The 24,818-nt window shown below is 54.2% G+C and overlaps 2 protein-coding genes across 2 annotated transcripts in view; one reads left to right on the top strand and one right to left on the bottom strand.

Moving 5' to 3' along the window:
* NOL3 (nucleolar protein 3) overlaps positions 1–7,792 on the top strand; it is an 18,141-nt gene extending 10,349 nt beyond the window's left edge. Inside the window, exon 3 of the mRNA XM_073346565.1 lies at positions 1,182–7,792. Coding sequence (XP_073202666.1) covers positions 1,182–1,585 — 404 coding nt within the window. The 3' untranslated portion in view covers positions 1,586–7,792. The remainder of the gene's footprint in view (positions 1–1,181) is intronic.
* On the bottom strand, positions 6,655–24,818 carry BCKDK (branched chain keto acid dehydrogenase kinase). Its single transcript, XM_073346562.1, has 13 exons — positions 24,706–24,818; positions 19,132–19,198; positions 18,650–18,870; positions 15,994–16,062; positions 14,701–14,811; positions 14,316–14,363; positions 13,448–13,567; positions 12,101–12,199; positions 11,574–11,647; positions 10,848–10,976; positions 10,518–10,607; positions 10,104–10,265; positions 6,655–8,388 (listed from the first exon to the last, which is right to left on the bottom strand). Exons 3-13 carry the CDS (start codon positions 18,848–18,850, stop codon positions 8,244–8,246), a joined length of 1,248 nt encoding a protein of 415 aa, XP_073202663.1. The 5' UTR covers positions 18,851–18,870; positions 19,132–19,198; positions 24,706–24,818; the 3' UTR covers positions 6,655–8,243.

The raw sequence follows: 24,818 nt of genomic DNA, 5'->3' as shown, positions 1-24,818 counted from the left end.
ACAGATCCTTCTCCCCTTCCTGTATGGTCCTGGAAAACCACACCCTCGTGTGAACGTGTCTGAGCTAACAGACCCAACTCTCACAAATGCATCAACCTCGGTGTGGCCACATCACCAGAGGGAGCCAAAGCGCCATATCCTTTAGTGTGCGTTGCACACGCCCCCTAGTGGAGGAAGCTCGTCCTAAACTCCAGTCCAAGTTCTTTCGTGCTGCCAACAACCTAGCCAGAGACATCTCATGACAATCACATTTGGGTGTTGTAAATGAAGCCTGAACACTGGGCGGCCTCAGTTTATAACACGGGTTTGAGGATAATTACATCCTTGTAATGTATTTTATTATTTATTTATATTTAATAGAATCATTATTAGTATTTATTTGTACTTTTGGAGGGCCTAGGCGTTCCAGGCATGGGCCAGCACCCCAGTGCACCAGGTACTGTACATTCTTACTGTTTATTATTTGTAGTGTGCTCATCTACGAGGATGGCGACCTTGCGGTTTCTGTGCCGTGAATGAAGCCAGAGCGTCACCACCTGGCAGGTGGAGGAAAGCGCCAAAGAGGCTGATCAAAGGAATCCCTCCGCCAAACGGTGCTCGGAGTGGGGAACCATACGGGGCTTAACAACATAGAGGACAGACACATGTGGCAGATATCATAGGCCAGGGCAGGCTAAACCCCCCCTGACCCAGGCTGGGGCCCCGCCCGTGTTGCGCCTCGAAGGCCCTCCGTCCCTCTCTACCTGAAGCCAGTGACGCTCCAGCTGGAGAGGCCCCCCGACTTGCTCTGGCCCAGGGCCCTATGAAACCTTAATCCGTCTGTGGCCTTCACAACGTATATCAAGATTATGCATACATCTCTATATACAACCCGCACATCCTGACTCTCACTGGAGTCTCACCAGTTTTTATACGATACTTTACAAGACTCTGGTTGGCTAAATATTTTGACAATATCGGGTTGGATGCACCCTTCGCCAGTTGGCAGAATGGGGCTGTTAGAATCACATCTATGTAAATACTCTCAAACTTAACATAACTTTAGTCTGGGAATTTCCTAGAGCTGTGTACTGCACCATTCATTAAGCAGGTTATATGAGTGTATGGAGATACATGAAGCAAAAGAAGACAATTTGCAATTGAATACCATTCACCTATTCCTCCTCTGTTTTTCTTGGTAGATTTTTTCAATCCGGAGCGAGATTCACGCACTGTGCGAGACCCAGAACCACGGGAGAGAGATTTTTTCAATCCAGAACACCATACAGAGCTGGAGGAAGAAGATGGTTTCAGTCCAAAGCAGGAACCGGAGACTCAGCAAGACCCCGAGCCAGAGAAAAAAGATGGTTTCAATCCAGAGACCGATCCACAGCTGGAGGAGGAAGATGGTTCAAATCCAAAGAAGGAATCAGACATTGAGCCAGACCTGGAGACAGGTGGTTCAGATTTGGAGCAGGAATCAGAGACTCAGCAAGATCAAGAGCCCGAGGAGGAAGATGGTTCAAATCCAGAGCAAGAATTAGAGACGGAACCAGACCCTGAGCCAGAAGGTTCAAATTCAGAGCAGGAATCGGAGACTCAGTGAGACCTAGACCCTGACGGAAAAAAACCATCACTCAAAAGATGTGTCCTCATAGGTGATTCATTCTATATCCGTAGAGTCCACTTTTGACTGCCATGGGCTGCCCTTAGAGTTTCAACTGCTTAAAACCATTAATTCGCTCCATGAGCCCGCTGATGGAGAAGAGCAATTCCCTTGCTCTTGCCAGGACTGCATTGTGAACTAGAAGGGGGATCACTTCGTAGCGCTGTGTGTGATCAGAGCAGCACCACGATTTCGTCATCCATCGGGACATGGTGCCTGAGAACATCCCTCGGGAAACTGCAGATGGGCTAGTCGAGATTTCCTGGTATTTCCCTGCTGGGAGGGAGAATTCAAATGCACCCACGTGAACCACGAATCCCACCCAGTGCGAATGGTCAGGAATTTCAGGGCACCGGCAGGACCAGTGGGAGGCCACAACCATTTCTCTAGCTGTGGCTCTTGCAACTGGCATCCAAGCCTTTGTCACCTCGCTATCAGACCCGGTCGGACATGGCACAGAATTCTGCAGCTAAGCAGGATGTCATTTCATGAGCCAAACCTGTGCTCTCTGACCCATAATGGCTGCCAGTTGGTTCCCAGATTGACTTCAAGATCTTGGTTAAACTAAGACCTACCAATTAATAGCTGTTTCTCTCCCTGTGATATCTGCTGCCATATCCACCCTCTGCCTAGGTCCCTTCTCACCCAGAGCTGGGAAGCTCAGATGCATTCTGCAGTAGTTCCCTCACTTGTCCAACGGTGGTGAATCTTTCCTCTCCAGGGCCTCATTCTTATCTCTTCTTCTGGCTTCTTCCTTATATTTTACCATCACTCCCTAGATGCAGCCCCCTTGCACGTTCTTCACTGGATGTCACCAACTGTCATGTGGCCCAAATACCCATTTTATTAGCCCCATCTGAAGCCCTTCACCATCCGACCCTCCCAAAAGAATTGGGTGAGACTGGCCAATTTCCCCATCTCCCTCTTCATCCCATTATTTTCAGCCTGTAATAAATATAGTGAATAACTCCAGCCCTATTGACCCCACCCCTCGCACACACTCTGATGGAGGTGAGGTTGCATCTTCAAACCAGTTTGATAATTTGCACTCACTGCTCCTATGGAGGGGTCGAGGACGAGTTCCAGAACTGCTCAATGCACAGTGGCAGTCAAAAAGGTTAACTATGTGTCAGGGACTATTAGGAAAGAGATAGAAAAATAAGACAGAAAAATATTGTCATGCCACTACACGAATCCATGGGTTCAGAAAAGAGCAACCAAGATGATCAAGGGCATGGAACAGCTTCCATACGAGAAGAGACTAAAAAGATCAGAGCTGTTCAGCTTACAAAAAGAGACAACGAAAGGGGGATATGATGGAGGTCAATAAAATAAGGAACAGTGTGAGAAAAGGGAACGGAGAAGTGTTATTTACCCTTTCCCACAACACAAGAACCTGGGGTCACCCGAGGAAATTAACAGGCAGCAGGTTTAATACAAACAAGAGCTAGTACTTTTCCCATGCAACACACAATAAACCAGTGGAACTCATTGCCACAGGATGTTGTGATGGCCAAAAGCATAACTTGAGTTATTTCAAAAAACAACTGGATAAGTTCATGGAGGATAGGTCCATCAATGGCTATTAGCCAAAATGGTCAGGGACACAACCCCATGCTTGGAGCCACCCTAAACCTGTGACTGCAAGAAGCCAGGAGTGGAAGGCAGAGGTGGATCACTCCATAATTGCCTTGTTCTGTACTCTCCATGAAGCTCTGTTACTGGCCATTGTCAGAGACAGGATACTGGGCTAGATGGACCTTTGGTCTGACCCACTAAGACAGCTCTTATGTTTCGTATGTAACCTCCCTCCTCTGATGGGTACAAACCTTCTTCTGATCTCCTGCCTCAGTTTATTCCTGGCCAGTTTATCCCCCTTTGTTCTTGGGCCGACATTGTCCTTTAGCTTCATTAGCTCTTTTCCCTCCTTGGTGTTTGGCCCCCTACGTATGGGATTTCCAGGGCAGTATGTTGGGAGAAGACAATTTCATCACATTTCTCCATTGTCAGAAGAGCTGGGGTGGAAAGCCAATAAGGCTGAATGGATCTAACTGAAACAATGGCACAGCCATCAGAGCGGCATTATCTTAGGGCTTGTGTACATGGGGGAAATAATTCAGATTAAGGTAGGGTGTGAATTTAAAAGCAGAATAGCTATTCCTTATAAACTCCATGTGCGGACACACTTAATCTGGAATAAGGTACCCCTGTTCCAGAATAAGCGTACTCCCACATGGAGTGAATCCGGAACAGTTAATCAGGAATAACTCCATGTGAAGACAAGCCGTAAATCTACATGGGGAGCGACTGAGGAATAGCTATTGAGGTTAATGTTCCCATATAGACAAGCACTGAGATGCTTTCCTTATCTGGAGTTAACTGGGAGCAGGCTTCTGGGCTTGCTAAAACAATGTAAATGGGTCTGCTCCTGTAACTGAAAAGTGAAGCTTACCTAATTTCGCTTGTAGTGAAGCAGAAGGTGGTTTGCCAGGAGTAGGTTTTTATTGGCAAATGTCGATAAACGTTGGTTTCACCGTACACACATGGCCCCATGCAAAAATACTTCCATCAGTAATAATCGAAATTTACAGAAAACTAAGAAAGATGCTACCTGAGAATGTGCGAGGGTTCGATTTAAGGCTATTAACTGTGTGCACTTTGACTTATGCAGTGTTGGTGTAGCCATATCGGTCCCAGGATATTTGAGAGACAAGGTGAGTGAGGGAATATCTTTCATTGGACCAACTTCCGTTGGGAGCGGGAGAGAAGCTTTTGAGCTACAAAGAGCTCTTCTTCAGGTCTGGGAAAGGTACTCCGAGTGTAACAGCTAAATACAAGATCAAACAGATAATTTAGCATAAGTAGTTAGCACGTATTCTAAGGGACCATTCAAGGTGAATTAATACCCAATGATACACCTGAGATATAGCGATGATATTTTCATCTTCTGAACGGACAACTTCAACTCCCTCATCGATTTCCACCACAACCTTCAACAACCACCGCCCGTCCATTAAACTCGTTCTAGAACAGTCCCACATTAGCATCAACTTCCTGGATGCCACAATCAGCTTCAACAATGGAACCTGACAGACAACCATATATAAGAAACCCACGGATCACCACACCTGCCTTCATAGATCTAGTAACCACCCCAAATGCACCAAGACATCTGTTATCAACAGCCAGGCACTCAGATGCTCTGAGGAGAAAGTCCGTTATGTACACCTTAACACACTCAAAACCGCCTTCACCAAACAAGGATGCTCCACCAGAGAAGTAGATCGCATCATGGAACAGGCCACCCAAATACCCCGAGAGAACCAGCTTCAATGCAGAAATAAAACCCTCTCCGACCACACGCCTCTAGTTGTCACCTACCAACCACGCTGGAATCCATACAGGGTAACCAACAACTATAACCCATTCTCAATGGGGACCCCATCCTGAAATAAATCTTTCCTGAACCCCCTCTTCTGGCCCTCAAACAACCTCTCCAAGCTCATCATCAGAAGCAAGCTCCCCACATATGAGGACACACCAACTCAAAGTGGCACCAGACCTTGCCAGAACAAGAGATGCAACACCCGCAGACATTTCTCCACTGCTAAAATGATCAACACCCTCCAAGATCCATGGGTCCTACCCATGCCTATCTCAACATGTGGTGTACCTCATCCATTTGCACTAAATGCTCCAATGACAACAGTTGGGTGAAACCAGACAGACAATCACTATACTCTCAGAGGAACTCACAAGGGAAAATGGTAAAACACAAGAACACCCTGTCACCTGTGGGTGAACACATGTCACAAAGCGATCACTCTCTATCTGACCTATCAGTCCCCATCCTCAAAGGAAACCTGCACCACACTTTCAAAAGAGGAGACTGGGAGTTCAAATTCATAACTTTGCTCGATACAAAATCATGGACTGAACAGAGACACTGGATTTGTGGCTTATTCCAACAATCTGTAACCTGCTAACCCTGTTGTTCTGTCCTTTGACTAAAGGAGTGTGAACAGGCTGTTCCACCTTGAATGGTCCCTGAGGCTGAGAGTATGAGCTAACTATTGACACTGTACTATCTGTTTGATCTTCTATTTAGCAGTGACTCAGAGTACCTTTTCCACACCTGCAGAAGAGCTCTGTGTAGCCGGAGAGCTTGGCTCCCTCACCACCAGAAATTGGTCCAATAAATACCTCATCCGCCTTGTCTCGCTCCCGTGCTTTGACTCGGGATGTTGCCAGTTTGTGTTTGAACGGTTGTACAGCTTGAACTTTTGGAATCTCAACCTCCACTGTCATTCAATTATTGTCTGACTCTCCACAATGTTGCACAACTGTGAAAATTTAAATTGATAAAAAAAATTAAAAATGCTTAAAAACAAACATCGGGATGAGCTGTTGAAATTATTAAAAAAATTCATCCAAGCCTCATCATAAGACTGGATGACACCAGACACACCTGTTGGTTGGTTGGTTATTTCGAAACCATTTTTTCCTCAACTGTTTTGTTCCATTGGCTAATAAACCTATTTGTTTCCAGAAGGCTGTTTGATCCCTGGATGGCATTGGCCACAGGCTCCCAAAGGGAAGAGATGCAGGGTCCAGGTGGCTCTGCCCAGTAATAAGCAGCTGGCATAGACGGGATGTTGTTCCCATATCATCGATATAAGAGAAGGGAAATGCAAAACTACACCCAGAGCTGCGTGGGGGCAGGAGACCTGACCCGTGACAGTGTGAACTCAGAGAGAGTAGAAAGGGGACGGAAGTATACGCACATAACTGGGTTGGATGGACACACACAAACAGTGTACTTCCAGCTGCTACAAGAAGAGTGGGAGGGAGGCAGAAAAACACACTCCTGGGGGACCCTCCCCAATAGAATATCTGACGGGCGGGATAGGAACAGCTCCCCCCTGCACCCCCCGCTGTTTGGATAGTCCAGCAGGAGAGAATAGGCCCCGGCCCCAAAAGATGTCATGTGAACAGAGGAGAACCTCAACTTTTGTTTCTTGTTTAATAGAGAAAGTTTCTTGCCTTCACTGGTGGCAGAGAAAGGGCAAATTTCTCACCGGATCATTTCCTTTCCGTTACACCCTCAAGCAACCAGAAGAGCTCCTTCCCACAGAGAGGCCGAGAGCAGAGCTGCACGGCAGGGTCACTGTGTGTCATCCCGCACTTTTTTCCCCATGCCCCCCCATAAGCATCCACACTCATATGTTGAACTCCACTGCCATTCCCGCAACGCCCTGTATCCGTGTCCTCCGGCTTTTCACACGTCATGGATTCCAAGGCCAGGAAGGATCTTTGGGATCTCGTCTGATCCCCTCACTCCCCTCCCATAACACAGGCGAGAGAACTGCCCCAAAATAATTCCTAGAGCAGAGCTTTTAGCAAAATATCCAACCTTACCCCGCCCATTTCCCAGAACTCAATATGAGAGACAGACGCAAGGAGCTCCATCTATTTAGCTTAACAAAGAGAAGGGTAAAGGGGGGGTGACTTGATCCCAGTCTATAAGTACCTACATGGGGAACAAATATTTGATCACGGGCTTTTCAAGCTATCAGACAAACCTAACAATGTCCAATGGCTGGAGGTTGAAGCTAGACAAATTCAGACTGGAAACCCGGGGCAAATTTTTAACATTGAGAGGAATTAACCACTGGAATGACTTCCCAAGGGTCATGGTGGATTCTCCATTACTGGCGATTTTAAAATCAAGCTGGGATGTCTTCCTGAAAGATCTGCTCTACTTCAAACAGGAGTTGATTCGTGGAAGGTGCACAGCTTGTGTCTGACTAGATGATCACAACGATGCAAGGAACCGCAGCTCTGCCCTGCTCCCTCCGGCACAGAGTCACACGGCCTCGCCGCCTTTCAGAATCGGCGCTTTTAATCAGTATCACAGCGAGATACACGTCCAGGGTCTGGTTCCCCCGGGCCACCCCCGAGGAGGGGGGTCAAACCCACATCCTGCCCCACCCCCACCCCCCTGAAATAAACGAGAAAGCGGGAAAACAAAAACCAGGGCTAGAATTGGCATCCGCCATGTGCCGCGGCTGGGTGGGGAATCCAGCATCCAGGCGCAACCATAAAATTCTTCCCCTGTCCAAAGTGTGAAGGGGTGGGGCTGTTGAGACAGGTGGGGGAGCGATTCTGGGGCCATGCGCAGCAATAAAAGTCTTCCCCCCCACTCCAACGCCGTCCTTCGATTTGGTTTCTTGAGAAGAAGGGAATGAAACAAGGGTGAGAAAACGAGTGTGCAAGGTGCTGGCAGTGTGGAGCTACCAAGGGAGGTACATGCGCCGGGAAGCGTCCGTTGCCTTCAAAACCTGTTTGGGGTTGGTCGACCCAGGCCCCGCCCCACCGAATAAAGAATCCATTAGGGTGCTTCCAGGGGCGGGACTGGAATAACCAGCAGGAGGCGACGTCCCGTCCATAAGCTCAAAGCCCCCCCCCGTGGAGATGCAGGGAACCCAGGAGTCCGGGGCCGTGGGATCAGGGCCGTGGGTATCCAAGCACAGAGTGACGGGAAGCAAAGCCAATGTCCATGCGGAGGGGGCCACGGCCCAGGGAGAGGGGGGCGTCTCTAGATGCGGAAACTCTCCTCCTTGCCATCAATGTGTTTCAGACGGAGGTACACGTCGGTGCCGATGCCCTGCAGGGACTGGATGCACAGCGATCCCCCCAGGTACTCGGCATAGGCACGGGAGGTTGGCAGCCCGAAGCCGAACCTGTGGCAGAGACAGACAGATGCGGGGAGGGGGGCAGGGTAATCACATGGGAGTTATAGACTGAGACGGTCAACTCTTTGGTCTACCATAATACACCTAATAAATAATGTACAGCACCTAGCACAACAGAGTTCTGGGCCATGACTGGGCTCTGAGGTGCTACGATAATACGCCTAATAATGTACAGCACCTAGCACAACGGGGTTCTGGGCTATGTCTGGGTTCCTAGGAGCGACTGTAATACACCTAATAACGTACAGCACCTAGCACAACGGGGTTCTGGGCCATGTCTGGGCTCTTGGGCACTACCATAATATACCTAATAATATACAGCACCTAGGACAATGGGGTTCTGGGCCATGTCTGAGCGGCTAGGCGCGACCGTAATACGCCTAAGAACGTACAGCACCTAGCACAACGGGGTTCTGGGCTATGACTGAGTGCCTAGGCGCTACTGTAAAACACCTAATAACGTACAGCACCGAGCACAATGGGGTTCTGGGCCATGTCTGAGCTCCTCGGCGCTACCGTAAAACACCTAATAACGTACAGCACCGAGCACAACGGGGTTCTGGGCTATGACCGAGCTCCTCGGCGCGACCATAACCACAGCTAACAAATAAGAATACACACCACCACAGGTGCCGACCCTGAGTGTGCTCGGGGGCTCAAGAACTCACAGGGAAAAAAACAGGGGGGGTGCTCAGCACCCACCACTCGCAGCTGTTTGGCCGGGGTGCCGCTCAGCTGTTTGGTAGCTGGCTGGAGGCACTTGGGGGAGGGTAGAGAGCAGCGGACGGTCAGGGAACCTCGGGGAAGGGGTGGAGCGGGGGGAAGAAAGGGGTGGAGGGAGGGCAGGGCCTGGGGGCTGAGCACCCACCGGGAAGAATAAAAGTCAGCACCCGTGCATGCGACATATTGTAAATGGCCAACACGGAGATGCTGTGGTGTGGTCCTGGCCCGGGAAGCAGGACGCCTGGGTTGTGAAGGAGCGGAGCGCGGTCTAGTGGGTTAAAGCACGGGGGGGCTGGGTCTCAGGACTCCTGGGTTCTAGCCATCCGCTCCAAATCTCCGTCAGACTCTCCGGGGCAGAGTCGCCGGGGAATCGTTCGACGACTCGTCTTTTCGTCAAAACACACGGGATGAACAAATTGGAAACGTTTCGTCGTTTTCCCAAATGACAACGTTCCAATTTTCCCAATTGAAACCCCTTCGACCTTTGAGCTCATCAGACCGATCAGCTGGCGAAAACGGGTTGAAATCACAGAACGGTCGGACAGGAAAGGACCTCGAGAGGCCATCAAGTCCGGCCACTGTGCTGAGGCCAGGACTGAGTAAACCTAGACCCGCCCTGACAGGTGTTTGTCCCACCTATTCTTAAAAACCTCCAATGAACATCCCCAGTGCTCCCAACCGGGGGTGAACTAGCCTTAACGTTAGAAAGTTTTTCCTAAGATCTAAACGAAACGTTCCAATGGACCCAAATCGGGGGTGGGGGGAATCGGCTTTTCAATCCGCGGACGTTGTCAAGATTTTGGTTCGCGGACGGTGAACCTCTTCAAACTCTCGGCAATACTGGCAGGCTGGGGAAAGCCTGTTCCGGCCCGGCTGGGCGGATCCCGGCTGAGGACCCGTCCAGGACGCCCCGTGGGCGGAGGATGCCGGGAATGCTACCATGCAGCTGGCAATGCGGCGGCTCGAAGCGCCGGACTCACCCATGCATCGGGCCCGACTGGCCGCTGTTGACCATGTCCACCATGTTCCCGAAGAGGGTGTTCATGCGGGGGTCTTGGGCGCTGGACTCCGCCGTGGTGAAGTGATAATCCGTCACCTTCTCCAGGTGTTCGTGGGGGATCCCGCCACCCCGGTCCGAAATCCTATCGGGGACGGGGAACGGGGTCCACTCAGTACCGGGCAGCCGACACACCACGGCTCACCCCACTTCCACCCATCTCGCTGGTCCCCGCCCGGGGCAGGATCGTCTGTTCCCCAACGGAGACGCCCCATCCGGGCCCACCCGATTCTCAGCCAACATTTCCCCTTTCTTAATTTCAGCCCCTGCCTCAGCCACCCCGGAGGGACCCCCGCTGACGTCACCGGGGGGCGGGGTCGCAGCCGGCACACGGTACCTGATGATCAGGTCGATGTCGTTGTTGGCGATGGTGATGACAATGTCCGGTACATTGTACGGCGTGTCCAGGTGAGACTCCATGGTGGCCCTGGGGAAGGGGGAGAGTGAAAAATGTTGCCTAAAATCAGGCCCCGCCCTGCCTATCCGCCCAGTGCCCCCTAGCGGGGAAAGGCCCCGTGTCCATTCCCCACCCCCCTGAGCCAGCCAGTCCCCTGCCCTGGGGCTAGATCAGAGCTGGCGCCCCCTAAAGAGGAAAGGCCCCATGTCCCATTACCCGCCCCCCTGAGCCAGCCCCTTTGCCATGCACTGGGTGGACGGCGGAGCTCACCTCATGGCGTTCTTGAGCAGCTCCGGCAGGATGTAGTCGAGGGGCATGGGGATGAAGGGGAAGCGAGCAGCCACATGCCCATTGATCCGCACCCGCGGGGCGTTCCCGTACTTGTGCTCACACAGACGCCTACACCGAGGGAAAGGGGGGAGGAACAAACCATTAGCCAGGCTGGGTCGGTCACTCAACCTCCCCACCGCACCGGATCAAACCTGATTCCGACTCCCCCCGATCTAATCCACCATATCCCACGCCCCTGCCAAAACTGGAGAGAGAACCCAGGAGTCCTGGCTCCCAGCCCCCGCTACTCTAACCACTAGACCCCACTCTTGTTTATATGGACAGATGTCCCCTTCCATTCAGGATGAATGAACATCCCCAGTGCCCCAGCCATATCTCAGGGAGTTCCCTAGATACACGCAGCAGCCAATCATCTACCCTTAAAAGATCTATTCATAAAACCGGGGTGATTTTTCCAGACACATCTCAGCCGGTTAGCGGTTAAACAAGAACAGCAGGATCTCTGCAAGCCACCAGCTGAACGGGAGAAGGGAACCACCCCGTACGAATCCACCTGCAGATCCAGCGGAGCGACACTTGGAGGAAGAAGACATTTCCTCCGCTCTCCCGCCACGCTACACGTAAATCGGAGCAGGGCGAAATGTAAACGGTGTAACTCCAGGCTGCCTCCACCAGTTGGTGCCACAGACCGTCATTATTCCATACCTTGCAAAATCCACCCACTTCTCAATGATTTTCTTCGGGGAGAGACGGGTGCAGATGATGCCCACGAAGTCCGGCTGCCAATCAGACAGAGACCACTAATCAGGCAGGGCTTTAGCCCGTGCCCCATGCCCTGCCCCCGCCCCGAGCCAGCCAGTCCCCCGCCCTGGGACCGGAGAGGAGCCAGCGCCCCCTAGAGGTGAAAGGCTCCATGTCCATTACCTGCCCCCCGAACCAGCCAGTCCCACACCCTGGGACCAGATGAGAGCCAGCGTCTCCCAAAGGGGAAAGGCCCCATGTCCATTTCCCGCCGCTCTGAGCCAGCCAGTCCCACGCCCTGGGACCAGAGCCGTGCCAGCACCCCCTAAGAGGGAAGGCTCCAGACCCAAGCAGGGTGGTTCCATAATATATTATGAATTTCCAGGTGGCCGACTCTAATCCGTTGGGGGCAGCCAGCTATTTTGCGTGTGTTGCCCGTTCTAGGGCGGCAGGGAGCCGAGGGGAATGGGTGAGCAGAGGCCGGGCCGTACCTTTTCCTCGTGCAGCGCCAGGTGATGGATCGCCAGCATCCGGATCCCCAGCCGGGAGGTGAGCATCTTGTCCAGGAAATAGCGGAGGACCTTCTCGTCCTGATACGGGAGGAGAACGGCAGCGAAGGGGTTAACAGACAACAGCTCAACAAAGACGTAGAGAGGACTCAGGGGACCTGGCCTGCTGTGTGATGTTGGACAAGTCATGTCCCCGCTTCGTGCCTCAGTGTCCCTATCTATAAAATGGGTATAAAGATACCGGCCTCCTTTGTAAAACGCTTTGAGATCTACGGATGGAGAACGCGGGTTAAGTACAAGGAATCAGGACTGTGCTGAGACCAAAGCGACACACAGAACCAAAGCCAAATACTTCCGTATGGCTCGGACAGACAGGGTTATTTATGAGTAATAACCAGAGACAATAAATGGATAAAAATTTTAAAAAGCTTCAAAATAAACATCGATATTCTCCATGGAAGCCGCAAACAAATAACAATGGAATTCCGCCAAGCCTAGACATCGACAAGTGGCTTAAAATATTGAATGATTATTCAAAAATAATCATAAATGCAATCAGCATAATGGGATTTAAGGAGCTAATACAATGCAAGAGAAAATCAACAAGAATCAGTAAAAGATTAGTAAAAGATGAATACTGATGATTGGAAATGAGTGTAATGGGGGGGAGGAATACTGAAATAAGGATAATTAATCCAAAATAACAATAAATACAACAAGCATAAGGGGAATTAATAATTGATAATAAAATCTGTATTTACCAGTTAGTAAAATATGAAATTACCAACACAGAACATGATGATTTAGACATAAGTAGGTGGAATATTGACAAAAATCTGGAAACGATGATAATTAGTCATCAATAATAATAACAGACGTAAAAGGTGCTAGCAAAAATGATCATTCTAAATAATAATTAATAAGCATTAACTCAGCAGTGACAGTGCGGGTTATAATCATTCCAAGTGCTCACGTAGTACTTTTCATCAGCAAACGTCACTTTACAAAGGATGGTATCTGTCTCATTCACAGATGGGGAAAACGACACACCAATAGGGGACGTGACTTAACCAGGCTCACCCAGCAGAGCGCATAGCAGAGCTGGGAATGGAACCCAGGAGTCCTGGCTCTCCACCCCCGTACCCTAACCTACTAGACCCCACTCCCCTCTCAGAGCTGGGGAGAGAACCCAGGAGTCCTGGCTCCCAGCCTCCCCTGCTCTAACCCACTAGATCCCACTCCCCTCTCAGAGTTTGGGATAGAACCCAGGAGTCCTGGCTCCCAGCCCCCCCCGCTTGAACCCTTCTCACAATCCCAGCCCCCCAATACCTGGATGTGTTTACGACACTCCCGCACCCCCTCGGCCAGCAGCGTCACCACGTCCTTATGATCATCCAGCAGCTGCCGGACCAGCTTGCAGTACTGGGCTTCTGCCTCTTGGTCCTTGATCTGGGAGGGGGACAGGACGGAAGGGACATGAACCTGTGTGGAAGTCAGCGCCCCCTGGAGGGGAAAGGCCCCATGCCCCGGATCGGAGCCGGTGCCCCAGAGAGGGGTAAGGGCCATGTCCCATTTCCACCAAACCATCAGCATATGGTCAATTTATTGTGTCACCTTAGCCATATAGATCAAAGTACAGAACAGGAAGTAAGTAAGAAAGAAAGAAAGAAAACTTAGATCAATCATTCAGTTGAGATACTGGATGATGCATTCAGAGATGGATGGAGGGATGGATCCAGTCGAGATAGATGGCTGGTGTGTACTGATGGATGGATGGATCCAGTCAAGACAGACAGATAGCAGGTATGGGGTGGATGGATTCAGCCAAGATACATGGCTCACATCTACAGGGATGGATGGATGGATGGATCCAGTTGAGACCACCGGATGACATGTACAGGGAGGGATGGATGAAGGGTTGACAGATGGATGGATCCAGTTGAGATACATGTACAGGGATGGATGGCGTATACAGGGATGGATGGCGTCTGCAAGGGCGGATGGAGCAGTGTGGGGTTGGGTGGATGGAGATGTGATAACCTAGGTTATCCTGACCCTCCCTGCAGATATTCTACCCTTCGCTCGATTGGCCCAGGCACAGGATCAGTCGGCAATGGGGGAAGAGAACGTATAACCTGTTCCCGTAATTTAACTAGCGCTTTGGGTGCTGGGGGCCACCCGATAATCGACTACTCACCGTGGGGAATTCGCTCAGCATCTGGAAGGCTCGGATGTACAGCTCATGCTGAAGGACGGAGAAACGAATAAGCGTCAAGCGAGGCAGGGAAACACTGACTGGCAGCAGGGTTCACCTGATAGCGCACAGGACTCCTGGGTTCTCTCCCCAGCCCTGGGAGGGGAGTGGGGGCTAGTGGGTTAGAGCAGGGGGCACTGGGAGCCAGGACTCCTGGGTTCTAACCTCGGCCCTGGGAGGGGAGGGGAGGCTAATGGGTTAGAGCAGGGGGGGCTGGGAGCCAGGACTCCTAGGTTCCATCCCCACCCACACTACAACCGCCAGATCCCCCCTGTGTCCCCTTCCCCCTCACGGTGTTCCTCAGCTGTGCCCCCACTCGGGTACGTACCACGTGGAGGATGGTGGGGTTGCATCCGATGATGAAGGGGAGGCTGCGGAAGCCCTTGATGCGATGGGCGATGCGGACGGGCAGCTCGCGGTGAAGGTAATGGGCACTTTTCTACAGGAGGAAGAACTCAGAGTGTTATTGATCGGGGTCAGGGGACAGTGGCCAGAGCAAAGGGACTGGGAGCCAGGACTCCTGGGTTCTCTCCCCTGCTCTGGGAGGGAAGTGGGGTCTAGTGGTTAAAGCAGAAGGGGCTGGGAGACAGGACTCCTGGTTTAATCGAACTAAAGAGATAAGGTGCTGATCCTATGTCTGTACCTAATTCTGTTCTTCCTCCCTTAATCCCGACCCCTGCAATCAACCAGTCCGAATTCTCCTTCACTTTCTGTCTTAAACTGTTTTGAAGAAAAATTTCATGGCTGTTCCTCAGCCGCCCCCACCCCAGAGGTGGCTGCATCTCAGCGCTGGGTGAGCCATTCCTGTGCAGAGACTGGGATGAAGGTTGTTACAATCCCATCAGTTCATTTAATGGGGTAGGACGTAACACGCCGGGCGATCTGCCTGGAAACAGCCAGCACACCCTCAGGCCTGGGCAGACTGGAGAACTGTGCTAAGCAACGAGGCAACGAGTGTGTCAGTTCTCAGCTGCACACACAGTGGGAGAGAACCCAGGAGTCCTGGCTCCCAGCCTCCCTGCTCTAACCCACTAGACCCCACTCCCCTCCCAGAGCTGAGGAGAGAACCCAGGAGTCCTGGCTCCCAGCCCCCCCTGCTCTAACCCACTAGACTCCACTCCCCTCCCAGAGCTGGGGAGAGAACCCAGGAGTCCTAAGAGATCCCAGCCCACAGGCTGAATGAGGCACTGGCTGGGTGTGCCCTGGCATCTGTCCTGCTCAGGAGATGCTGGCACCCATCTGTTGGCATCTTTAGGGCTGCTTCCATCCCTCCCTCACAGGACCCAACCTGCAGCCTGCAGCTCCTCCCCACCAATTCTAGCAGAACTAGAGTCAGAGTGGCTGGGAGCCAGGACTCCTGGGTTCTCTCCCTGGCTCTGGGAGGGGAGTAGGGTCTAATAGTTAGAGCAGGGGGCTGGGAGCTGGGACTCCTGGGTTCTATTATTAATTCCCTGCGTGAATGTGTGATCCTTCCCCCCGACCCTTACTCTGTGCCTCAGTTTCCCCTGCATGTATAACAGGGATAGCACTTTTTTCCCCTCTGGTTAAGTGGGGTTCAGCTGGAGCTCTCAGATGGGCCAGGTGGGGGCATGCTGGGGGGCTGTGCCGGTCCACAGCTTACCAGGAGGTGGCTGCCATCCTGCGACCGTCCCGAATACAGCATGGTGGTGGGCGTCAATCTCACAGACGGCTGGGAGAGAACATGAAGGAGGCAGATTAGTGAGGGGTCCAGAGCGCCCCCTGAGGGCAGAGGGGGGATCAGCTGGTGGAGCATGGCAATACATCTGTAAGGCACGGCCACGCCCACGTGGGGCATGGGGAGTGGGTCTTTGGGGTGCCCACAGGAACAGAGGAGAGAGAGGGAGGGAGTGTGAGATGGGGAAAGAATGGGACAGGAACGCCGAGAGAATGAAGGAGGAAGAAACAAAAAAGGAAAGAGAGGGAAAGTGGATGAGGAAGAAAGGAAGGAGAAAGAGGAAGAGAAAAGAGTGAATGAGAAAAAAAAGAAAAACAAGAATGCATGAGGAAGAAATAAAAGGAGCACGAGTGAGGGAAAGAATGAATGAGACGGAAAAAAAGGAGAGAAATAGGATTGAATGGGGGAGAAATGACAGGAAACAGAAACGAGTGAATGAAGGAAAGAAAAAAGAGAAATGGAGAAAGAAGACTGAATGAGGAAGAAACAAAAAGGAGGGAAAAGATGGTGAAAGAAGCAGAGCAGAGGGAGAGAAAAGAACCAGACAGCAAGAACGGAGCAGGAAGGGGCCTGATTCCATTCCTCAGGAGACGCCCACACGGGGCTGGACCCCCCGCCTCCCGAGGGGACCCCCACATGGGGCTGGACATCCCACCTCCCTAGGGGACCCCCACATGGGGCTGGACATCCCACCTCCCTAGGGGACCCCCACATGAGGCTGGACACCCCACCTCCCAAAGGGACCCCCACATGGGGCTGGACACCCCCCGAGCCAGGACATTACACACACACAGAACAGCCAAGTGTCAGGGTTGGGGTTCAGGAAGGGGCAGTTCGGGGAAGGAGGAATTGGAAACCCCGACGCAGCGAACACCACCAGGCTCTGACACAGTGGGGGGACAGCAGGCTAGATGGGCCCGTGGGTCTGTTCCGGGGCAGCAGGGAGGGGGCAAGATCCCAGGCTAGATGGGCCCGGGGGTCTGATCCAGGTGGCAGGGAGGGGGCGGGATACCAGGTTAGATGGGCCCTTGGGCGAACCCCGGACTAGGTCGTGCCAAACACCTGCGCTGGCAGTCCTCGCGGCTTTCGCTGCCAGGAGGCACATGGGAGCCCAGACCTGCTGCTGGGACCAACGCCCCAGATTCCCCGGTGATGAGCCAGCACCCGCCGCGGGGGGCAGAGCAGCTACAGCCGTCCGGACGCCTTCAATCTGCAGCGCCTGGAAGGGCCGGGTGGGTAACGGCTCCCGTCCCCCAGTCTGTTCCCTTGTGCGGCTGTTCCCCAGCTGCCCCACCCCAGAGGTGGCTGCATCTCAGCACCAAGCGCGCCGACCTCGTTCCTCAGGAACTGGGTCTCACAATTCAGCCCCGGCTTTCAACGGGCCGGGGCCCAGGATCCGGGCCTCCCCTGGCTGAGGTGTGGGCTCTTGAGAGAGGAGGAGCAGGAGTTGCCATGGATACCTAGGCAACCGAGAGGGTTGCCACGGCAATACTGCTACCTGCCCAGCAACGGGGAAGGGGTTTTCAAAGGATGCTAAATGGAAAAAGCAAACAGGAAATCAAAAGTAGCAAATGCAAGGCGGGGGGGGGAGGGGGGCGCTTCTGATCGGCCTCTTCAAGTCCGGGTCAGAGCCGGCGCCCCCTAGAGGGAACAGGCCCCGGGCCCCATTCCCCACGCCCCTGAGCCAGCCAGTCCCTGTGTCTTGGGCCAGATTGGAGCTGGTGCCTCCTAGAGGGGAAAGGCCCCTTAATTTCTGTCTCCGGCCTATTTCACTAAACCCAGATTAATACCGCCTGGACTGGCAATGCATCCCTTCTTCTGTGGCACGTGTGTGTGTGTTTTATTTGCCAGCAGCTTCGTACCTGGAGAGCGGCTGAAATTAATATTATTAAACTCCCCTCTAGTACAGGGGACAGGCAGTAATTCTTCAGCACGTGGCCTGGTTTCTCTTGAGTAAATATTTGGCTGCTTAATGCTGGCTCATGCTGCCAAGCTTCTGCTCCCCGCCCGCTCTCCCCTTCCTATTTAACACAATGGGACCGACTTACCCCGCTGCACATCCATTGTAGCAGGGAATGAATCTGGGTGACTAGCTGCTGTGCAGCGTGGGGGAAAGGAGCCAAGAGAGGAACAGATGACTCTCACACAAGAAATGGGTCGCCCAGTGCGGAGATGCAGCCACCTCTGGGGTGGGGCAGTTGGGGCCCAGCCGTGCAGCAAGGCCATAGGGGGTCGGCTCAGCTGGCGCTGAGATGCGGCTGACTCTGGGGCGGGGCACGGCAGCCGGCTAAGATGTGCAGGGCTTTGGGACAGGAAGTGAAAAGGAATCCTGTGTCCAATTGAAAGAGCAGAAGGGAATTTGGGAGAGTAGAGAGGAGTCCCCGGAGCTGGAATTTGGCCAGGATCCCAGGATGAATGAGCCCCACCCGGCTCTCTGCAGCACAGCGCTCCCTAGCGCCACACTGAGGCATTGAAGCCAGAGGAGAACACCCTCTCCCACACCCCCTGCAGCACAGCACCCCCTAGTACCACCCACTGGGCTTGCCTCAGTTTCCCTCCTGACTGAGCCAACGCCCCTCACCTTCTCCGCTGCGATGTCAATGGCCGACTGGTTGTAGAAGGAGGTGACTGTCTTGGATCGCTCTCGGGCCAGCTCCACATGGTGGTTATCCATGACAGAAGTGGACCGGTACCGGAGGGCCGGGGACAGGAGCCAGTTCATGGAGGGGGCCCGGTTGCCTGTTCCCCCCAGCTCCACCCTCAGCAGAGCTTTCCACAGCATTTTCCTGCCTTCACAGACACCTGGAGATGACAGACAGGAAGGTTCAGAGCAAAGCTGGCACTGGGATGCGACTACCTCTGGGGTGGGGCAATGGACGAACAACCAGAGATAATACCACACAGGGATGGCTCGCCTGGGGCTGAGATGCACCACCTTTGGGGTGAGGCAACTGGGGGGAATTGCTGCACTCAGTGGGGCGGTCTGGGCAGCAACCGTGGGCCCGATCGTGGTTAGGAACTCTTAGCTGCTCTCATAATAGACGGCCTCCGGAAGTCACTTACCTCAGGTGAACTTGGTTATTTTGTGGAGGTTTCCTTCCTTGCCAACAGCGGGGAGCGCCGTTTCCATCTAAAAGAAAAGAGACACACAGTGGGGATTTCACATCGTCATGAAGAGATAATAATTCGCCCCCAGGACTCCTGGGTTCTATTCCCCTGCTCTGCTTCAGCTTCCTGGAGGCATCCCGGGCCAGTCACTGCACCTCACTTTCCCCATCGGCACAACTTGGAAATTGATCCTGCCTTTGTCGGTCTGAATGGTAAATGCTGCGAGGTCGGGACTGCCTCTCCCAGGGGTCTGCGCTGTGCCAGGCATGATGGGGCCCCCATCTCAGGCAGGCGAAGGGTCTATGCAGCATCCGGTGTGACGGGGACCTTGCTCTCGGTTGGGGTGGGTTCGGGGTGAGTGGGGGTCTGTGCAGTGCCCAGCATGACAGGGACCTTGCTCAGGGTAATAACCTCTGGGTGTACTGAGAAATTCCAAAAGAGAGAATGTGTGGATTAAACAGGGTGAGTGACAGACAGAAGGGTGTTTACAGGATGGAGGGGGGGGGGGGTGTATGGGGATGGATAGATGGATGGATGAGAGGGGTGTATGGGGATAGATAGATGGATGGATGAGAGGGGTGTATGGGGACAGATAGATGGATGGATGAGAGGGGTGTATGGGGACAGATAGATGGATGGATGAGAGGGGTGTATGGGGACAGATAGATGGATGGATGAGAGGGGTGTATGGGGACGGATAGATGGATGGATGAGAGGGGTGTATGGGGACGGATAGATGGATGGATGAGAGGGGTGTATGGGGACAGATAGATGGATGGATGAGAGGGGTGTATGGGGACGGATAGATGGATGGATGAGAGGGGTGTATGGGGACGGATAGATGGATGGATGAGAGGGGTGTATGGGGACGGATAGATGGATGGATGAGAGGGGTGTATGGGGACGGATAGATGGATGGATGAGAGGGGTGTATGGGGACGGATAGATGGATGGATGAGAGGGGTGTATGGGGACGGATGGATGAGAGGGGTGTATGGGGACGGATGGATGAGAGGGGTGTATGGGGACGGATGGATGAGAGGGGTGTATGGGGACGGATGGATGGATGGATGAGAGGGGTGTATGGGGACGGATGGATGGATGGATGAGAGGGGTGTATGGGGACGGATGGATGGATGGATGAGAGGGGTGTATGGGGACGGATAGATGGATGGATGAGAGGGGTGTATGGGGACGGATAGATGGATGGATGAGAGGGGTGTATGGGGACGGATAGATGGATGGATGAGAGGGGTGTATAGGGATAGATAGATGGATAGATGGATGGATGGATGAGAGGGGTGTATGGGGACGGATAGATGGATGGATGAGGGGGTGTATGGGGACGGATAGATGGATGGATGAGAGGGGTGTATGGGGATAGATAGATGGATAGATGGATGGATGAGAGGGGTGTATGGGGATAGATGGATGGATGGATGAGAGGGGTGTATGGGGATAGATAGATAGATGAGAGGGGTGTATGGGGATAGATAGATGGATAGATGGATGGATGAGAGGGGTGTATGGGGATAGATAGATGGATGGATGAGAGGGGTGTATGGGGATAGATAGATAGATAGATGGATGAGGAGGGTGTATGGGGATAGATAGATAGATTCATGGGGGTGGTGTATGGGAGAGGGAGAGAGAGAGAGATAAGAGGGGTATATGGGGATAGATAGATAGATAGATAGATAGATAGATAGATAGATAGATAGATAGATATTAAAAACTAGAGAGAAAGTGCGCTGTTTGGAGATGGACAGCTAGCTACAGACAGACAGAGGAGAGAACAGATGCAGAGGGAGGACACCGACATAGAGATCAGAAAGTGACCGAGACACCTGTTGAAGAGCTGGAGGGGGCGGGGGGGAGCTGGACAGATCACTGAGGGCCTGGCTAGAGAGAGAGCAGATTAAAGAGAAACCAGGGTGACGTGTTTTGTCCTTGGCTTGCTGGATCTGCTCCCAGGGAACAGCCTAGGTGGACAGAGCGGGAAGGGGCGGGCACAGGGGGGGGAAGAGTAGAAATGCAGACAGAGAGAGAGAGAGAGAGAGGGAGAAAGAGAGAACGAATCATTGACCGGACAGAAGAAGGCCAAGCACCGACCTGCGCCCGAGTGGAAGGAACCCCGGGAGCCCCGGTGTCCACGGAGTGGGTGTCTCTGCCTGGCCACTGAGTGGGCAAATCAAACACCCAGCATGGGGTTACACGCGCCCCACCACCACCAGGTGCATGGCCCATTGGTCCCATCCATCCCCACCCCCCTTAGCCAACACCGGCTGCCACAGCCAACCAAGGAGCACCCTGCCTATCCGCCCAGAGCGGGGCCCGCGGGACCACCCAGGGGCTGGATTTGCTGCACGAGCACCTGGACCGTGCCGCCAAGGGGGTGGGGAGGGCGTCAGAGAGCAGATGGATGAGTCAGACAGCCCAAGGACCTAGAGATGGCCAGACATCCTGGCATGGACAGACACCCTAAGGGCAGGCAGACAGACATCCTACGGACAGGCAGACAGAAGGCCAGACATCCTAGAGATGGACAGACACCATAAGGACAAGCAGACAGACGGACTGACACCCTAAGAGCAGGCAGACAGACATCCTAGAAACAGGCAGACAGAAAGCCAGACATCCTGGAGTTGGACAGACAGATACCCTATAGACAGACAGATGGATAGGCACCCGATGCATAGGCAGACAGACAGCATCCTAGGGACCTAGGGACAGACAGACAGACATTAAGATGGACGTGCCAGGGAAGGATGACAGACTGACATTCCAGGGATCTAGGGATGGACAGACACATGGACAGAACCAGGATCCCCCAATGCTTCGCGCGAGGTCTTCGTTCCCAGTTCCCCCTCTCTCCAGCAGCCCCCCAACATCAACCCCAGCCGCGCTACCCCCTCCCCCCCACTCTAGGTCAACTCAAGCTGTTGCTGTGATACACACCCACTCCCCACCCCCAGTCAATCCCAGATCATGAGCAGCTGGGGGTGTCATAGGGGGAACCTTTCCTTCCGGGGCCCTGGTTCAAATCCCAGGAGCGGCCAGTGGGGCCCCCGCCAAGCAGACGCTTGGCAAGATGAATACGGTGGGTCCAGGCATCACCCCAAGGAGGGCCAGGGCTGGAGACCCCACACATACCAAAGTGAGGAGAGCCTCATTGACACGGGGTTATTGGTGTGGGGACAGAACCCAGGAGCCCTGGCTCTCAGCCCCAACCCCACTCGACCCCACTCCCCTCTCAGAGCCAGGGATAGAACCCAGGAGTCCTGCCTCTCTGCCCCACCCCCCCAAACCTAGAAGACCCCACTCCCCTCTCAGAGCCGGGGAGAGAACGCAGGAGGCCTGGCGCCCCGCCCTCTGCAACAGACTTGGATGGTTGGATTTATCTCAGGCCACTGGCATTTAGCCTGGCGTGAACCTCACACAGAGGAGAGGAACCAGAGAGAATAAAAACCAGGCCCCACCCCAATCGCTCTGTGCCACCCCACCACCCACAGAAAAGCCATCTGCCACCAGACATCGAAGAGGAGAGAAAAAATATCCGGACTCCTGGGTTCTCTCCCCAGCTCTGGGAAGGGAGTGGGGTCTAATGGGTTGGAGCAGTGGGGGCTGGGAGCCAGGACTCCTGGGTTCTCTCCCCAGCTCTGGGAGGGGAGTGGGGTCTAGTGGTTAGAGCAGGGGGAGCTGGGAGCCAGGACTCCTGGGTTCTCTCCCCAGCTCTGGGAGGGGAGTGGGGTCTAGTGGGTTGGAGCAGTGGGGGCTGGGAGCCAGGACTCCTGGGTTCTATCCCAGCTCTGGGAGGGGAGTGGGGTCTAGTGGTTAGAGCAGGGGGGCTGGGAGCCAGGACTCCTGGGTTCTATCCCAGCTCTGGGAGGAGAGTGGGGTCTAGTGGTTAGAGCAGGGGGGGCTGGGAGCCAGGACTCCTGGGTTCTCTCCCAGCTCTGGGAGGAGAGTGGGGTCTAGAAGCCAGGACCCCTGGGTCCCGAGGCTATTCACCCACCTTGTCCTGGGGCTGGGGCAGCTGTTACCCTCTGGGAAAGCAGCGACCACGCTAACAGCCGAACAAGGCTCTGTTTGCCTGGCTGGCGCGGTCGGATTGCAAGCGCTCTGCGAATGTGCACAGCAGCCTTGCCTGCCCTCCCCCAGCCCTGTCCTCAATTCACCCCCAGCAGCTGTGCCCGGTGGGGATGGTCTCCAGGACATGGAGGGGAGGGGCCTTGTTCCCACAACGCAGCCCGTTCGGGGAGAATGACTTTGGCCTCCCCCTGCCCCCTAATATACAGTCCCATGTTGATGGAAGGGGGCACTGTGTCTTGGGACCCCACATGCCTCTACAGCTTGCTGCACTGGGACAGGGCTGATATGGGAATAGTGATCAGGGCCATACGCTGGGTATACTGCCTTGTCCGCGGCTGCTATGGGGCCAGACAGGCTTCCCCAAGCTCCAGGTGAGCTTGGAGGGGATACCACCCTAGACAGACTGCCCAAGCCATGTGGCACTGGGCCAACGAGCCATGGTCCATCTAGGCACTATGCTGCATATAAGGCCCAGTTGGCATACAAATTACCCCCTTGTGTTCACAAGCTGCCGAAAACTCTCCATCCCCAAGATCCAACCCAGCCAGATCTCAGGGCCCTGGGGTCTAGTGGGTTACAGCCGGTGGGGCTGGGAGCCAGGACTCCTGGGTTCTCTTCCCAGCTCTGGGAGGGGAGTGGGGGCTAGTGGGTCAGAGCAGGGGGGGCTGGGAGCCAGGACTCCTGGGTTCTCTCCCCGGCTCTGGGAGGGGAGTGGGGTCCAGTGGTTCGGGGGGGTGGGGGGGCTGGGAGCCAGAACTCCTGGGTTCTCTCCCCAGCTCTGGGAAGGCAGGGAGTAAAAAACTCTTATCTGAGGTCCAGCGTGGTGCATTTCAGGTCTCATCCCAAGGTGCCCGATATCAGGGGCAGGTGCATGCCAGGCCCCCAGCGCAGTCCATCGCCCCCTAGCCCGGGCTCTTCGCACCCCAGAAGGCAGGGCTGGGGGCGGCGGAGCCGGGACAGGACAGCGGGAGCCCAGCCCTGGCATCGGGGACGTACAGCCCCGGCGCCTGCCCCCCACCACGGCCAACTCACCGGCATCAAAGCATTGCAGGAGCATCCCTGGCACCCAGCTCCACCCCTCCAGACCCCACTCTGGGGATGGAACCCGGGCGTCCGGGCGCCCAGCCTTGCCCCCCTCTCTATGCACTAGACCCTGCTCCCCTCCCAGAGCTGGGGATGGAACCCAGGAGTCCTGATCCCCCAGGCCCCCCCGCTCCAGCCAGCCCCCGCTTCTCTAACCACTAGAGCCCACTAAACTCCCCCTCCCCGGGCCGGGGATGGAACCCAAGTGCCCGAGGCCGGACTCGAACCGGCGGCTCAGAAACCCTAGGGCCCGTTTCCCATCCCCTTGCGCCACATGGGGAAAGCAGGGAATGGTACAGCCCCAACCCCCCCATTCCCACCGCCACGGTGGTACGTTCTAAAGGGGGCCCTTACCGCCAGGTGCGGGGCCTGCAAGGTTCCACTCTGGGGGACCGGAGCGAGCCAGCAGCCTCCGCCGCTGAAAGTGGGGGGGAGCCTCAGCCACCACGCAGCCCGGGAGCAGGGTG

The sequence above is a fragment of the Lepidochelys kempii genome, chromosome 6, assembly GCF_965140265.1.
Source record: "Lepidochelys kempii isolate rLepKem1 chromosome 6, rLepKem1.hap2, whole genome shotgun sequence".
Classification (NCBI taxonomy): domain Eukaryota; kingdom Metazoa; phylum Chordata; order Testudines; family Cheloniidae; genus Lepidochelys; species Lepidochelys kempii.
Note: the sequence above shows the minus strand (reverse complement) of the source record. Positions and strands in the feature narration are given on the sequence as shown.

What these genes read in the sequence shown, in the direction of transcription:
- BCKDK (XM_073346562.1), bottom strand. Translation starts at nt 18,850, where the DNA reads ATGCTGTGGAAAGCTCTGCTGAGGGTGGAGCTGGGGGGAACAGGCAAC. An exon ending in TTGACATCGCAGCGGAGAAG is followed by an intron (nt 16,063 to 18,649) that starts GTGAGGGGCGTT and finishes GTTCTCTCCCAG; the next exon opens with CCGTCTGTGAGATTGACGCC. An exon ending in CAGTCGGGCCCGATGCATGG is followed by an intron (nt 8,389 to 10,103) that starts GTGAGTCCGGCG and finishes TCTCTGCCACAG; the next exon opens with GTTCGGCTTCGGGCTGCCAA.